At 39.8% G+C, this 18,220-nt stretch overlaps 1 protein-coding gene across 8 annotated transcripts in view; it reads right to left on the bottom strand.

Annotated features, from left to right (window-relative positions):
- Positions 1–18,220, bottom strand: part of MYO16 (myosin XVI) — a 607,668-nt gene that overhangs the window by 115,307 nt on the left and 474,141 nt on the right. For all 8 annotated transcript variants that reach the window (XM_073349543.1, XM_073349573.1, XM_073349563.1 and 5 more), the window contains 4 exons: positions 16,391–16,466; positions 11,958–12,133; positions 5,582–5,662; positions 5,127–5,332 (listed from right to left, as the gene is read on the bottom strand). In XM_073349543.1, the coding sequence (XP_073205644.1) occupies positions 5,127–5,332; positions 5,582–5,662; positions 11,958–12,133; positions 16,391–16,466 (539 nt within the window). The remainder of the gene's footprint in view (positions 1–5,126; positions 5,333–5,581; positions 5,663–11,957; positions 12,134–16,390; positions 16,467–18,220) is intronic.

Genomic DNA, 18,220 nt, shown 5'->3' with positions numbered 1-18,220 from the left:
CTATTCGAAGAATCCATTCTTCCCAACTAAGATCACCTGAGGGTAGTCTCTTGAAAAAGGGGATTGCAATTTATAGAAGGGAGACTGTCTCAGAGGCTATTTTGGAGTAAAGAGATCAGAAGCAGAAATAGTCAAGAATGGGTAGGAGGAAGAGGAGAACTGAGTCCTGGAACTGTGAAAAGACACTGACCAAATCCCAAAGGCCTCTTGGAGAAGTGAAGAAGCAGAGGCAGGGATTTCTTAACTTTGGCACCCAGAAAGATAATGGAACAAACAACAAACCATCAGTTTGTAAGCAGCTAGAAGGTAATGTGATAAGTAGCAGTCAACATGGATTTGTCAAGAACAATTCATGTCCAGTACAAAGCCTGGCAAACGTCCACAAGGGGGAGCTCACCCAGGCTTGTATTAGGCTACAAAAGTGCCACATAAAATTTGTACCTGGGGAAGGGAGGTTCCCTTTTAGCTTTAATTTTGTTAGTTTCTAATCCAAGCTGCAAAATGTCATTTTAGAAAATAATTTGAGAAAAATGGGGCCATAATAAACTGGTTTCAAATAATTAACGAGAAAACAGGAGCATGTTACTGCCTCATCCTAGCTGAACGTACTTTAACAGCTGTATCCTTCTGCCTCAGTGAGAAAGAAACATAAGGTTGGCTCATTACTTTGGATAGGTCCTTGAACATCATCACTATTTTAAAACATTTATACCCCAAATGGCTTTTACAGGTTTTCCTTGAGCACCAAGTGAGGTGAATGACATGAAGCTCAGCCAGCTTCCATTTCATTAATTGATACAGAGAGGTTTGGGCCTAGGGAGTGCTGCTAACATGACTGGACTCTTTCAGTGCCTCAAAGCTTTTTGTCCTGTGATTCTACTCTAGTGGTTCTTGGATATTATGTATGTTCTGCAGTTGCATAGGAGACCAGCAAACATCAAGTCTGTTACTCAGTTCCGAGTGAAAGTCTGGTTGGACATCATCTGTCCGTAGGCTGTATGGTACAATGTGATTGTTAATGCAAAAACTAGAAAGTACAGTGATTTAGGAGGGCTGTGTGAACACAGTCTCTTTTTCACTTCTGTTGCTGTTTGTTTTCTTTCCAGCAGAAAAATACATTAGTGAAAAGATTATAGATTTCTTCTGCATAGCAGATTTTTGCTTACAAATCAGGTACTTTGATGTCTGTATGACATTGACTGTGCAGGCATAAAAAGGGAGGCTAGGATTTCAAAATCTAGCCCAAGATGTGCAAATTCTTAAGAGGTTAAAGCAGAAGATGTGGATATAGTTTTTCAAAAGTTTTAAATAAATTGTAGGCACATATTTTTTTTACTGCATGCTGCTTGATACGCTTTAGAAACTGAGCCAACACTTCAGGCACGTTCAGCAGAACTACTGCAGCAAGAGTTGGCAAATCCCACAGTAATCATATTTATCATTTGACAATTATACCTGTGCTGTTTTCACAGCATTTAATAGTATCTGACCTTATTCATTCACATTTTTATTACATATTCATTGGCAGTAACTGGCACTACTTCCACTTAACCAGAACTTCCAGAAGATTTCTGTCCAGGTCAGTGGTCCTTGGTGATTCACTAGTTTATTAACAGGTAACTTTTAATTCTATATTCCAGAAGCTGAAGTGATTAAGCCAAAAAAAATAATAGTATTACAGCTAATGACTGAAGTATCATTGCTCAGGAAGCAGTGTTCTTGTGTAGAGCAACCTTTCCTTAACAATGTCCTTTCTTCAGCCAAAAAAAAAAATTACAAAACGACTCATCACATACATTGGAGACTACTTATATTTATTTGTAGTTAATAAACAATAAAACAAATTAACCTAAATGCAGCCCAGAAAAATTGAACAGTACCTTCTTGCTAATATGATACCCGTTTGTCCTGTTACACCATTCCTTTTCCACAAAGGCCACTACTTCATTCAATCAACCAATTTATTTGCCCCTAGAAAAGCATTCACTTTTTAAACTTACCATTTGACCAATTATTTATCCTGGACATATCACCCAGGTTATATTACTAGAGACTAACAAAACAAAATTAAATAAAACATAAAAAATAGTCCCCCTAAAATGGGGCTGAATAAGTGGTCTAAGCAACAGTGTGATATACCATCAAGTTGGGACCCTTCCCTCAATTACTTTTTTTGTAAAGTTCTTTGAGATCTACTACAATTATCCTTTGCTCCTTGGACTGGCAAAGGCTGGGAGCACTGTAGAGATATCAGATTCAGCCTTGGAGGAAGGAGAATCCCTCCATTTGGTAACAATTGCTGCTGAACACACAACTGTATGCATTACAACTCAGCCAATCAAAGAGTCACTGCATGCACTCTTTAAGAGTGAAGGTAGGGGATGTGTTAATTTCTCATTCCTTTGGCCTCTGAGAATGACAGATCTTCTTGAGTTTGACGTGTCCAGTTAAAATGTTTGCTTTTAGGCCTATCTACCAATCATTACAACCTAGTTACTGTGGCTTTGTAGGGTGGCAACCAACAAATCTCCAGCATTTCTCAAGGCCTCTTCCAGCTCATTATCCTTCTTTTACATAGGATGCTTACACTGTACCCCAATGTAGAACAGAAGGCTTTTCCCCCAAATTCTCAGCCTGGTTCCTTAAAAGCTGCAGACATACTGGGCTTCTCTGCACAGAAACTGGAACCAATAGCTACATTGGTTGTAATTCACAACTTTAGTTATTTAAGTGCAAGCCTCAAGTGTATATAGATATTTATTTTGGATTAAGAGTGCCCTAGTTAGATATAACAAGTTGATTTTTACCTCCTACAACATGAAGGAGAACACACATTTGTGATCCGATATATGCACCTTTAAACCCATTGCAGACGAAGTTGAGGCCAGTTGCACACAGGGGCCTAGATGCCTTCCCAACATTCTGATCCAATGGCACTGCAGTAAAAAACCTTCCATAGAAGAATGAGCGTGCTCTGGAGCTGGTCCTAGAGGTCTAACACCATCCCAGATTGCACCCCAATCCACTATTGTTGCCCAGAGGGACCAAAATCATAGAGCTACCTGTCCCATGCTAAGTAGGAAAATAGCCAGAATAAAGAATCCTGTAGATATGGAGAGGTAAGTATTTCCCCATGGATAAGGCTAAGTTTTTGTCACCGATATTTTTAGTAAAAGTCACGGACAGGTCATGGGCAATAATGAAAAAAACATGGAAGCCTGTGACCTGCCCGTGACTTTTACTAAAAATACCCATGACAAAATGGGTAGCCGGGGGGTGGGGGCAGGCGGGAAGAGCAGAGCTGGGAGCTACAGGGTCCCTCTCTGCTGGTGGCTCCAAGCTGAGGGGCTCCCCTTTGCCTCCCATGGCAGCCCAGAGTTCTGGAGATGCCCTCTGCTTCCAGCTGTGGCTGGGAGCTTCCAGGGATCCTCCCTGCCACCCGCTGTGGTCAGGAGCTCTGGGGATTCCCCCTGCCCTCTGTGGTGGCTGGAGCAGCAGGGGTCCCTCTTGCTGCCGGGGGTGGCTGGGAGCAGCAGGGATTCCCCCTCCCACCAGGTCCCCCCTGCTGCCCGCAGGGTCGGGAATAGTGGGGATCCCCCTTGCCACCTGCCGTGGTCGGGAGCTCTGGTGATTTACCCTACCCTCCGTGGCGGCCAGCAGAGGTGGGGGTCCCTTTTGCCACCTGTGGTGGCTGGGAGCAATGGGAATTTCCCCTGCCACTGGGTCCTCCCTGCTGCCCAAGGGGTCGGGGGATTCCCTTTGCTGCCAGGTCCCCCATGCCACCAGCAGCAGCTGGGTGGCCAGGAGCTGTGGGGCTCCTCCTGCCATTTACAGTGATCAGGAGCTGCAGGGGTACCCCCCAGCTCCCTGCAGCTCCCAGCCAGCACTGGCTGAAGTCACAGAGGTGTTTGGAAGTCATGGATTCCGTGACTAAATCCATGGCCTCTGTGACTAAATCACAGCCTTATCCATGGATACCAAGGATATTACAAGGGTGATTTGGTACAAATGCAAATGATGACAAATACACATGACACTTTAGCAAGGTAGATGAAGACCAAGGTCTGATCTAAGGAGCTTATGTTCCTCCTCCAATTTCCAAAAAAGTAAAATCTAAATACAATAGGACAGCGCAAAGCATGCAAAGAAGATTAAGCATGGGCCTGTGACATGTACTCCATGCACTCAGTAGCGGCTCCCTCTCCCTCAGTGCCCCCCATCCCGCACAGCAGGTTGGTAACACTGAGGTTAGCAGGCAGCACCTTTCTGCAGAAGAGTAGGGTTGGGCTGTTTTTTCTCCTATTTGGTGAGCTTGCAGAGTATCCTCAAACTAGCAGTTACTGTAATCAAAATAATTGTTTCAAAATAATGATTTTAAATGTACTCCCTTCTCTGAGTAAGAAATAATATGCTACCTAAACATATGAAAAATGTCAAATTTCTTTTCTTGTATGTCTTTTGATCAGACCACATTCAGTTTAATCTTGCTGCAGTATTAAAAGAAGTTTGTGAAAATGTAACAGAAACAGAAATATACAAAAACCAATGACTAAAAGGGAGGAAGAAAAGTGATGGCTTGGCCCCAAAAGTGTTGGTACATTTCTGCTTTCTTCCCCTTTGCCACACCTTTTCAAATATTCCCTTTTTTTCCTGATAGCAGCAATGAAATGTGGATTTACGGTATAAACACTTGTAACCCCCAACCACACTGAGCACCAAAATAAACCAGCACTTGAGATATGAATACTAGATCTCACAAGAGCCCCAATAACAAACTAGAAAATGATGATGAAAGTGATGTGACCATTTCCTCTTTTTAACCAATTTAAAACAGAAATTACATGGAGGTACTATGCTAATGTTTTACGCTATATAGTGATGCTACTACAGTTCAATCATTTACATATTTGATCAGTCAGTAGTTCATAAATAAGATTTATCTATGCATCATGTGCATGGTTCCTTCAATTTAAAGAACTCTGCTCTATGCCAGCTCAAGTAATTTTTCTCTAAAGAAAATCTGAAAGGCTCATCAACAAAACAACAGTGTAAACATTTACACAATATGACAGAAGGCACTGTGCTGTAGGTAATAAAAAGCTTTTATCAAACTCAAAAGAATTTACCTTGACAAGAAGTCAGTGAAAGAGAGGCGTACTGGATAACCATGCCGTATGATTTTCACCATCTCTAGGACACCAATATACTGCAGCTGGGCAGACACGTAAAAATTATCAAAAGAGTCTGGCAGCTTAGAGTTATTGGGTTTGATACAATGAACAGAATGAGGTGTGCAGTTCTGAAGCTTTCCAGTAATATCTGAGAGTGATTTCTGTGGAGAGAAATAAAACCCAACAGATTCTCAAACAGTCATTTGTCAGAAGTGAAAGAGTTGTATAACATAAGACATATCTACCTTTTTTAAAAAAACGCGTATCACATAATTTTCTTAAAAAGCTTGACCTGAATGCATAAATTGCATACTCAGGCAAATAATATTTCTGCTTGTCCTTGTAATCTGTAGTTTCATTTTGTGCTTAAAACTCTTCTATACATCTTTGTCCAGCAAACATTTACTAACCCTGAGCTGTGTGGCCAGAGTGAGTGGGCCCCCTCGTTCCAGTCTCTGAAGAAATGTGGAAGTTCCTTTCTTTTTCAACAACTGTGGGTGAAAAAAGTGTACACAGAATATTGTTTTCCCAATACAGGCAAAGTATTATAATTTTCCCTGGTAAGGCAGTTCACTAATAGAGGCAAATATAAAGCTGTGTTTGAATCATGTCATATAGCAACAAATCACTTGAGGCTAGATTTTCAAAAATACCCAGGAGAATAGCTAAATGTCCACAGAAAACTGCACAACCAAGGCTATTAATAAAGTTTTGATTTCAAAAGTGGACATGTACGATTGTATGTGCAAAATTCCATTTGAAGACAGCTTGTAAATGTACTGTTACACTGAAGATGAGTATGTGTGCATATGTAAAATCATTCCTTCTCAGAATGAGGCAAAGTAAAAATTTTGTTATGGCATCAGAGCTTCTAGATTTAGCATAACATACAAATTGCATATCATAATACTTCTTTCTGCAAAGACCTCCTTCATCACTAGATGGTTTTTGAATGGCTGCGTGTATGCAATCAACAATTCCCAGGGATAATGGTAAATTATGAATGAAAAAGTCCCAATATTCATGTCTGGATTATTTTTTCTCCTGTTGCAAGGTGAATGTAGTTAAAACATTTCTTTTTTTAAAATCATGTAAAATATGATTAGTATGAGCAGGTATTTCCTGTACCACCAGGACCAGTAATATCTACGAAGAAACAGGGAAAACCAAACCTTTTAATAGTGTCCACTTTGTATCTTTGAGAGAATACTGTAAAGATGAATTATCTTAAGAAGAGCCGCAAGAAGCTGGTTTCTTCTGTTGAGGTTTCTAAATTAGAACTGGCAGACAACTAGATTCTAATGCAGGGGTTCCCAAACTTTGTTCGCGGCTTGTTCACGGTTAGCCCCTGATGGGCCACGAGACACTTTGTTTACCTGAGCGTCTGCAGGTATGGCTGCTCGCAGCTCCCAGTGGCCGCGGTTCGCCGTTCCCAGCCAATGGGAGCTGCGGGAAGTGGTGGCCTAGGGAAACGGCGTGGGCTGGGCCACCACTTCCCGCAGCTCCCATTGGCTGGGAACGGCGAACCGCGGCCACTGGGAGCTGCGAGCAGCCATACCTGCAGACGCTCAGGTAAACAAAGCGTCTCGCGGCCCGCCAGGGGCTTACCCTGAACAAGCTGCAAACCAAGTTTGGGAACCCCTGTTCTAATGCCAGGTCTACACTAGAAACTTACATCAGTATGACTATGTTGCTCTGGGTTGTGAAAAATCCACACCCCTGAGCGACACAGTTTTGCCGACCTAACTCCCCATGCAGACAGTGCTATGGAGGGTTTCTCCCATTGACATAGCTAATGCTTCTTGTGGAGCTGGAATAACTATGCTGATGGCAGAAGCTCTCCTGTCAGCATAGTAGCATCTTCACTGACATGCTACAGCAGCGCAGCTGCACCAATATAGCTGCGCCACTGAAGCATGTTAATTGTAGACTTTCCCTAATATTTCACCAAGAATATAGAAATTAAGATACTTATTCACATCCATGGATACTTATACATATCTGTGACAATCTTTTATCCTTTGACCCTCTTTCATTTCTATTTTTCTTGTCCACTTGGCCCATAACTCCCTTTGTCTCAGAGTTGGTATGTTCTAGCCAACTCCCATACTATCCAGTTGTACCAAAATGCATGTGTACATACTCATCTAAACACATCCAGGTCAAACCCCGTTTATAGAAGAATTGCATTGCCCCACAACTTAATTACTGTGCTGGACACTGCAGCTGTTTACTGTTTTAAATCTCACACAGAGTGGAACAAGATTTGAAAAAAAAAAATTCATCTCCATCCTCACATAGAGACTGGAGGTCTGTAGAGCCCTGATCTCTTAATAACAACACTTAGCACTTTTATAATGTTTTTCATCCATAGATCTTAAAATGGTTTAGAAATGTGGATAATTAACTCAATTTTATGCAGGCGTCATCTCAGTTTTACAGATAAGGGAAACTGTGGCACACACACAAATTAAGTGACTAGCTCAAGTTCACTCACTGATTCAGTAGCAAAGCCAGGAACAAAATTCTGGTTGCTTAACTCCCAGTCTGTTGTGTTACACCCATGGCTTTGCTTCCTCCCTCTGGGGTTAGGGCTACTGGAGAATAGGGAGGCAGGAACAGAAGATGAGTTTTATCAAAACTATCCTAATCTTGAACAGTTTCTGCTTTGGATTCAGAAATAAGGGTTGTATCAAATTATGTCTTAATTCTCCATATACACTATAAATCTCCTTTCAGCTCTTCACAGACACCAAATTTGGCTTTGACAAGAATGTTTTATATTTGAAAATCTTGCACCTCTGTCAGATCTACAAGAGAAAATGCGGGTGTCTATCTCCATAATTACTGTTAGAAGGAGAAACCTACAATATGTTTCTACTTCCACAAATTTTAAAGTTTTAAATCCCAACAACATTGTAAATGGTGTATTTATCCCAAATATGCCTACACTGGGGTTTCTTGCATATGGATGGTCTAGGTTTACTTGGTCCTGTTTCAGTGCAGGGGGACTTGATGACCTCTTGAGGTCTATTTCAGCCTGTATTTCTATGATTCTATTTGCAGACCAACAGTTAAATGAAGCAAAACAATCTGGAAAAGTAAGAATGAAGAGTCAACAGTGATAAAAAAAGCTTTAGCTAGTCAAATACTGTATATTTAGTCTTCCGGTTCATAAAAGCTGCTGTAAGGCTGATCTATGCAAGGGAAAGGTCAGTGTGTAGAGCAAGGCCAAAAAAGTCTGCATCAGGAAGCTACTAAGGGGCTAGAAGGAGAAGAACTGATGTGAGTACATGAGAGTTGTGAGAGTATGAATAATAACTTCCTATTTTGGCCTTATTTGTCTCTTCTGTGCCAGGAGGCCACACAACCTGTAGGAGTTTCACAGCCTTCAGTCTATAGAATAAATTTGTTTGTAGCCCCACTGGGAGGAGGATGAGCAGACATCAGGTCTACCATGACCTACTGTGCATTCCAGAATTATGACCTGATTTCAGATCCAATTGTGTACTGGACTGGTGCACTATCCTCTTCACCAACACCACAGATAATGCTGCAAAGGAGCACATGACTTTCACAGATGTCCCCAAACTCATTTTGTGGTAGCCTGCTCCAAATCAATGAGGAAATGTTGCCTGTGGGCATACAGATATAGGCAGGTGAGTGGGCGTGTTTAGAAACATAGGAAATTAGCTAAGCCTGTGAAAGAGCTAAGTCCGAAATGAGCTTTAAGGCAGAGAGGAAGTGGGAAGCAGCAGGGGAATGGGAATCACAACTAACACACCTCAAAAGACATCACCTAACTAAAAATATCACCTCCTACTACCTCTCCTCTCCTCCCAAACCACAACCCACCCATATTTCCTTCTACCAGTCAGTGGCATGGGCACTTCTAACCATTCCTATCTGAATTACATCTCCCAGGACTATCCATTCCCACACATGAACACCTCCTAGCTCATCTCTTCCCACTGCCTACTGTAATGAAACAAGTCTCAAACAGCTGCCAAAGCCCTCCCAAACACATGAGGAAATCACCCCTCTCCAGTTAATAAAACCTTATGAGCATTCCCTCTTCCCTTCTCCTGCATGGCCTCTTCTGCTCTCTAAGCCCACCACCCTCACCCCCATGATAAACTTAAGAAAGATGTTGTGGTTACGGCTTTCAAAATGGGGTAATTTTGTTTGTAAGGAGACAGATAACTCCTGTGCCCAGTTATTCTAAACAATAATGAATTAATTGATACAGATAACTCCTATGCCCAGTTATTCTGAATAATAATTAATTAATACTCTCCCTGCATAGATTCTGTAGGCTATGTGCTGGAAAAAAGGAGGAGATTATGGTATGATAACACATTCTTAAGGGTCTAGGGTTCAAACCAGCACCACTGAAGTCAATGGCCACATTACTATTGACTTTACTGAGAGTAGGAGTAAACTGTTGTCATACTCATTTCCAGGGGCATTTATATGAAATACTCCCCTTAGTATTAATTGGCGTTACATGCATAGATCTTCCCACAAATAGATGTGATAGCAAACTCTGTAATCCTGGGGCTGGAATTGAGTTTTTACAGCTGTATGTCAAAAGACAAAACTGTGCAACTCAAAGTAATGGCAAATATATCAACAGTCCATAGTAGTCTCTAGTGATCAAACAGGTCTGCTGCATGATCCATTTTGCTGACAGGTTAGCTGGCAGGTTGCTCGGAACCATGGGACCATTCCTGCAATAAATCACATGGTCAGCCGGTCTTGGATGCGATCCAAGCCTCTGTAATGGTTATTAGCCTTTTATCAGCATTTAAGGCACTCCATACACCTTTCTCTTTATAGGCATGCAAAACGCAGGTAAAGGTTCCCAGGGCTGGGTGTTTAATCACAACAGTATCTCCGGGAGCATACTTGGAACTGTGCAGTGGTGTTCTGGCAGGGGAGATAGCTTTCCCTGTAGGGAAGAATCCCCTGCTGATTGGACTTCCTGTAGGAGTCTGTCTGTTGTTTAATCTCTGCACCACTTCGTCCAGTCTGTCTCCCCATGTGCCATCAGTAGGCTTCAAGTGATTCTTTAGCAACCCATTCCAGCGCTCGACCATGCCATTAGATTGAGGTCGATATGGAAGGTGGAAGGTCCATTGGACTCCATGGTTAAGGGTCCATTCCCTTACAAGTTTATTCTTAAAATGCGAACCATTATCTGATTGGATTTCTTGAGGCATTGGGACAATTGCTGTTAAGCGGTTTAGTCCCATAACTGTGGACAACCCTGTTGCCAATCGGGTCATTATGCAAGGTAGCCTGTTTCCTCTTGTTTTTTCCTACCCCCCCCCCCCAGATGTTCTGGTTTAACTTGGATTTTAACTTGAAGAGTGGTCAGTTTGGATGAGCTATTACCAGCAGGAGAGTGAGTTTGTGTGTGTATGGGGGTGGGGGGATGTGAGAAAACCTGGATTTGTGCAGGAAATAGCCCAACTTGATTGTCATGCACATTGTGTAAAGAGTTGTCACTTTGGATGGGCTATCACCAGCAGGAGAGTGAATTTGTGTGGGGGGGTGGAGGGTGAGAAAACCTGGATTTGTGCTGGAAATGGCCCACCTGATGATCACTTTAGATAAGCTATTACCAGCAGGACAGTGGGGTGGGAATAGGTATTGTTTCATATTCTCTGTGTATATATAAAGCCTGCTGCAGTTTCCACGATATGCATCTGAAGAAGTGAGCTGTAGCTCACGAAAGCTTATGCTCTAATAAATTGGTTAGTCTCTAAGGTGCCACAAGTACTCCTTTTCTTCAATAGGCCTAGTGATACACCTGCTCCCGTTTGGGGAACACCTTTCCTGCTTTTCTAGATAGAGATAATATTCCATGATAGCATCAAACTTGGATTTAGCAATTATGTGACTTCTATTTAAAGGTAATGCTCCAAGTTCTTAGGTCCACTAAACCCTTCAACATAATTTGTTTTCATTGATTTTCACTATTATAAAATGGCAATAACTTTACAAAATATTTTGATTCAGTGAGGAAGACAAAATGTTGTCCTGCAAGGCACACTGTTGCAATTGAACAATTGATTGTTCTGGACAGCCTCCCAATTGTTGTGGTTTCCTTTTCTGTTTTTAGTTTTGGCTGAAATCAGGTAATGGAAGTGAAGACCAATTCCGATACTGAGGGATTTTAATTTCAGCTCAATAAATTTATATTGATATATACAAAGGCCTACACTACACAGTTCTCCTGCCAACTCCAACCATACCTTAACATTGTCTACTGTTCTGTTCATCTTTAATTTTTATGGTATCAACAATCAGGCAGAGAATGAGAGTTTAACCAATATACCACATATATGCATGAACATTAAATTATTGCTTGTCAGCCATAAACCTCTCAAGTGATGAATACCAACAGATTAAGGAAGATGAATTTTTCCCTCCAAGTTTACTGTCCCTTAAGTTATTTTACATTCATTATGACAGCCACATAGATGAAGCATCCAGTGTTCCACATAATTTTATTGGCTGTAATATTGAACTCACTGCTATATTGTCCAGGGAAGACAGTAGATTTCAGAGATCCTTCAATCAAGAATAATATTGTATAGTTTCCTTAGTTGCTTTGGAATCAGAATAGTGTGCCTGTTTATTTCAATAAGTAAAATGTAGAATGTTGCCTGGAATTTATGGGGCTTTCTGAAATACCCAGTTTTATTGGACATTATAGTCAATGAAGAAAGGTGTTGCTCTAGTGTCCTTCAAGGGTGAAAAAAAGTTCCAAACTCCTACCTTACTGAGCTCCATATATTTCTTTGCTTCTCCTCTTGTGTAGGTTACTGATGTTTTCTTATTGAGCAAGGCTGCTTTGGATCCTCTAATTTTAAGAGAATGATATGGAGGGACAAGGGATCCTGTCTGTGTCAGTTTAGACTGGAACAACTGATTGATGACTATATTTTCACTAGCTGGGAGAAAAAGAAAATTAATGCACAGAGATAAGATACAGGTGAGAAAATCACATACACAGTGAAAGGAACAGGACACACACAGCAGGAGACAGTATTAAACAAGACGATGCATAAACTGTTTCAGATGAACAGCCTATTAAGTTCTGCATTTATGCATTGTTAGTTATTCTGATCCAAGTCCAGTGGCATTCAATTGTCCAGGTTGTCAGTCATCAGTGATGGTTTTAAAATGTACTTAAGTCAAAATATGCTTAAATTGAACTGAGTGGGGGCACTAAGCAACACCAAATAAAGTTTAGGATTTAGTGTTACAGGTCTGTCTAAACTTCAGTGTTTGGGTGATGATTATTTTGGATGTTTTGCTATATTCTGACTCCTATTTAGTTACTGTAGCTTGCACCTATGTGACTTAAATAGCATAAAATGAACATATGCTGTAAAAATGGTACAATATTTTGTAGCATCCATATGTATGCTAGGCATTTCACAAAAGTCAGATGAAGACACTGTATCTGAGACAAAGAAAAATAATCTGACATAACAAAAGTGGGAGTTGTGACAGATGTGAGACCTGGGAAGCAGACAATCCTGAAAAGACTATTATACTGAAAGGTGCCAGAAAGGCATGAACTTTTTAGACAATAAGTGTGATCCTGGGTTAATTGGTTTCCTGGGAAATCCCTGGGTGATGCTTAATGCAAAATTTATCAACAACAGTTATGCCAAAACCAAGCTTTTGAAGCTTTGGTCCCAGAAAAAGGGCCTGTTACAGGAGGCCAGAGATTAAAGGCCTAAACTGTATAAAGAACCACCTGAACTGTCCAAGATTGTTTTTGTTCTTGATCTGAAACTTGATATCCAAAGAGCAAACCTATTGAGAGGTTTGAAAGATGGGCTCCTACCAGACACCTATGTTAGAGGTGGGTGACCTCTGATAAACTTTTACCATGTGTAGAACCATTTCTTGTTTTTTATGTTTTCTCTGTGATGCTTTTGCCCCAAGAATAAATGTAGTATGCTTTGTGAAGACTGGCTAGCAGCTGGAGTACACTGTCGCAACCCCTGGAGAAAGAGCAAACCACACGTGCTGAACTCTGGTCAGATCTGCTGGGGAAATCACTGTGAGAAGCAGAGCGACTGTAAGCCTAAATTCCTGGAGGCAGAGAGACACACATTTCTACCCAAGAGAGGTGACAGGTAGGGCCTGAACCATTAAGTGTGTGCCTTTGAGGAAACCAAAGAGAAGGAAGGTGTCAAAGGTGCAGTTAACCCAGAAACTATGATGGGTGATAAACAATAAGGGATGGGAAAGAGAAGAGAGAGTTGTAGCAACCTGATTTCACAGTTGTTCATTTTAAACATGTGCATATTATAGAGCTTCAGGGTGGTTTTTAATATGTGTACCAAATAAGAGCAATAAAAGTACTATCTATTTTTGACTCATTTATTGTGATAGCACAGAAGACATGAATTTTCAAGGGAGATTTAAACAAGAGGGTATTGGTTTAGCAGGTAAGTGTAGGATGTTCCATAAAGGGGGTCGGCATGACAAAACATGAACAAAATATGACAAAGAAACAATGAAAACTGAACTTCAGTGAACGTCTGCTGGTGAGTGTTATGCTAGTCACAGGCTGAGTTGATTCATATTCTAAAATTTCTCCTATAAGGAAAAGAAGCCAGCTGGGTAGACTTGGTAATGGCTTTGCTTGGAATGGAAACTAAGCACCAAATTAATCTGTGAGCTGACTGAGGGTTGAAAATTTAGAATAAAAGCTCAGTTGTCCTTCCATGGGACAAATGACAGGTCAGGTTGCAGAACTAACATGGAAGGCTAGAAAATGATTGCATTATTAATTCTTAAGACAGTGTGTGGGTGGGGAGCAAGAAGACGGGGCTTTGCAAGAAATCTAGTTTAAGATTTTAGAAAGTGACATGAGGATAGTTTATACAGGAATGTAAATATATAGTAGAATACCAAAATAAAAACTAACGGCTAATTCTTATTAATTTCCCTCATTGCTGTTATTTATTTTATTTATTTAAATACTTCTTTTCAGATGCTACGGTGATAGAGTCCCTATATTTATTATCATGTGCTATTTGCTTTACAGTAGCACGTTGGAGACCCGATCAGGAGTCTATTGTTGAACGTGCGATACAAACAAAGAAAAAATAAATAAATAAAATGGAGCCACTGCCAAAAGAACTCACAATCTAGGATTATGACAAGACCTAACATGTTGATGAAACAGACAGACATGCAGTAGGATGTCCGATTGAGGAATGGAAAGATGAGGTAACAGTAAAATCATAATATTTAGCATAACAAGCAGTTGTTCTAGAGGTTGCTCTTTACTCGTGACAGCCTGTGTAAATTAACAGGATAATGGCTCTGTTTCCCTTTTGTTTCAGAGACTATTATAATTAACATAACAGTAATCATATATCTAAGGAGCAATAGAGTCTAAAACAACTCCCTTGACTCAGTAAGACCAACACGACTCTCTGTTCATAGTGGGATCCAAGGGGATGACCAGTAGCCCCAGTAAAATAAGGGTGTGTCCAGTGCCATCATCAGAAGCAGTAACAAGATGTCCCCCAAAATTAGAATCAACATAGTCTATGCTAACAAGTCTTTGTGTTTGTTTCTGTGTGTTTGTTATTTTAGGCGCAGGGTAAAATTTTCAAAAGCCTCAAAGTGATTTGGGAGCCTAAGTTCCATTTTCAGAAGAGACTTAGGCTCTTAGGAGTGTGTGTGTGTGTGTGTGTCTGACGAGCCTAAGACTCACTGAAAGTCAATGGGAGTTGGCATTTAATTCACTTAAGCAATTCTGGAAATCCCACTAGGCACTTATCTGCATCTTTAGCTGGTTAAATACCTTTGTAAATCTGCCCTTAGGAGCCTAAGCTTCATTGAAAGTCAATGGGATTTAGGCTCCTAAGTGCCTAAGTCACTTTTGAAAATAAGAAGAAGGTGCTTTAGAAAATTTTACATTTAGTCCTCTTCAATGAGTTGGATCTATTGATATTTGACTTCTAAATTATATATACTCACATTAACTATTTCCAAGAATTTATATCAAATCCAATTTCCCCTTTTTCCCCATAAAAGGACTGCCTCAACTGGATCCCTAATGTAGTAATGAAAATGCAAGGAGAGACTATATGATAGAAAGGAATAATGTTCGCGCTCTTTTACCTTTGAAATATACTGTATGTTAAATACATTTCTTATACTCACTGTATAGCAGCAGATCATCATACAGGACATGGAATAGTATAATACAAAATAAGTTCAAACAACAAAGAACTAGAATATTGCTAAAACTATAATCAATAGGAATATATTTGAGATCAATTCTTTATTTCTTTCTTCATCCATAATATTATTAAAGGCTCAGATTTTTGTCAATACTGTTTGCCTTTGAAATGCAGCAATAACTTTATCAGAGAGTTTAGCCAATTTCACTGTATAATTGCTAGGAAGTCAATATATTCTACCAGCAGTGTTGATTCTGAAGGCAAATATTACAACAGATGACCTCTATTTCTGTGGCATAAAATATAATAGATAATATTTTAGCTGAAATACTCTGCAGTGGTTTAGGGAAAGAAAGATAACATCTGCGGGAAGATAAACTGTCAAGTTTCCCGGAGGAAAGTGGATTTTTTTTAAATACAAAGGTAAACATAAAATGACAAGAAATTTTTAACTGTCTAATTATAAATCAGTAATGAATAAACAAGGATGTCTACACAATTATTACTAGATGTACAATTATAGGATAGGCACACTGAACCAAATTTACAGAATCCTTTTACTCACCTAGACACAGTATGTGTCTATTTACTGAAAAATACAAGCACACCCACAAAATGCCATTTTAGTAGCAGTTCTTGAGTCATTTTTAATAATTAAACAAATCCCGCTATAATTGGTATAACTTTAGAAACCTTAGTTTTTTTCATTATTCTTTATAAAAAATCTTTTCAAAATTCATACCCTTAATGTCACAGAAATGTGTTTTACATGTACAGCTGCTAAAAGCCTGTTCAATTAAAGTTTTGATTGGGCTTCAAAATAACTTGTATACAATGTATACTATAGTAAGAGTATTATTATTTCTGGTATTTAAAATGAAACGTTTCATTCAATTATTAAGTTGTGGATGACATATTTTATAAAACTATGGTACTGATTACAAAGTTAAAGCATAATGTGGCACATTCGAACAACAAAAAAGCACTTACTTTTCATTACAAATAGGAGACTTTGTGAAAGGGAATCCTTATTTTTTTCAATAGCTCCAACAGTTTCATAAGTCACCTGAAATCAAATATAATGGCATAATTAGTAATGTTTAAAACTGCGTTTAAAAATCTTTCAGCTGTAAAGTCAAATATAAAATTATAGTTGTAGCTGCACAGTTATGGTTGCAACCAGACAAGCCCTGTTTCTACCCTTCCCCCAATCTCACCAATAATTTTAACTAGAATTAGTTTGGCCTTATTTATTCCATCTCTGCAAAGCATGTTGAAATGAAGTCAAACTGATTTTGAGATACATTCACCTTAAAATTATTCAGATTCAGGATTTTGACTGATATCTATCATTTCTTTGTGTCCCAACAGATCAAAACCAGCTTGTTGCTATGCTTTCAAGCTTTCCACAGAGTTAAATGCCCTTGACGACTAGCGCGTAGGCTGCATTTGAAGGAAACAGTTTGAATAAAGCACTATGGTTAATATCTTTTGTACTTTTGCATGTAATTGTAAGTAAGTGTGTGTGTGTGTAGCTTTGAGACCTTGTGGGGAGATGCAGAGTTATTCTGTTGACATGCTAGACAGCCAGACAAGGTTCGACTCATCAGAACCAACGAGTCAATGAGCTCATTGAGGCTAGGTGGAGGGACAGAGAAAACTTGCGCCAGTGATTATATCCATGCTACAGCATTTTAAATTTACGAAGTGCTTCACAGTCATTAGTTAATCCTCACAGTAGCACTGTGAGTTAGGACATTGTAAGTATGATTTCCACTTTACAGGTGGGAGTCTACAGAGAATTATGAATACAGTCCTGCTTCAGGTTCTTTTTACTTATGTCACATTTTTAAAGATACAGAATAAAGATAACCTCCAGTAAAAGGGTGGATTTTGGAAAAAGACCATATTGTGTGTGTACATTATGTGATGGAACAGCACAACAGGCCTCTGGTATCACATATTTGTTACCTCATAACTGGACTACAGAAATGAAATCTCCCTGGACATGAAACTCACAGACCTTAGGAAATTGCAACTAATACAGCAGTGTTTCTCCTCAGCAACAAAAGTTACCATGAGCACTTCAAATCTCTCCTTTGGTCACTATACTGGTTCCCCATTGATACGTAGATCAAATTCAAGATCTTGGTCCTATTCTTCAAGGAATTCAAAGGCCTGGGCCAATAATCTAAAGCACTGCCAGAAGTGCTGGGGTGAGGACCCCAGACAACAGTTTCACTCCTCTGGCACATTGGAGTTGTCTACTGCATAGGAAAAGTTTTGCTGTGCGGGAGACAGAACTTCTTGTGGCCTGCCCAAGACTCTAGGAGCAACTCCTACGGGATCTAAGAACCACAATAAACCTCCCCACTTTTTATTCCAAGGACAAAATGCACTTCTTTTACTGAGTGATCAACAAGAAAAACACATAGTGCTGCAGACATCCACCTCCCACAAAATATAAAACCCAACCAAAACAAAATCAGTCACACACTATTATTCCCCCAGGTAGAGGAAGAGAGAAAAAGGAAAGACCCACATGTGATGGATGCATAACAAAGCGGAGGACAGTGATGCAAACACCACCTTCCCTCCCTCCGGATGGATCCATTACTCCTGGAACACAGTTGTACATGCCGGTGGGTAAACTGAACACAAAGTGGTTCTCAATGAAGCCTTAACATTTGCGTTTCTTGATTTTCTATATTCAAATTTCCAAATTTAATTTTGCATTAACATCAGTTTTAATATTTCATCTCATATTACATGTATGTTGAAAATGCTAAAATGATTTCTCTCATATCTAACAATTGTAAG

The sequence above is a fragment of the Lepidochelys kempii genome, chromosome 1 (genome assembly GCF_965140265.1).
Source record: "Lepidochelys kempii isolate rLepKem1 chromosome 1, rLepKem1.hap2, whole genome shotgun sequence".
Classification (NCBI taxonomy): domain Eukaryota; kingdom Metazoa; phylum Chordata; order Testudines; family Cheloniidae; genus Lepidochelys; species Lepidochelys kempii.
This window is presented reverse-complemented; position numbering and strand designations above follow the sequence as displayed.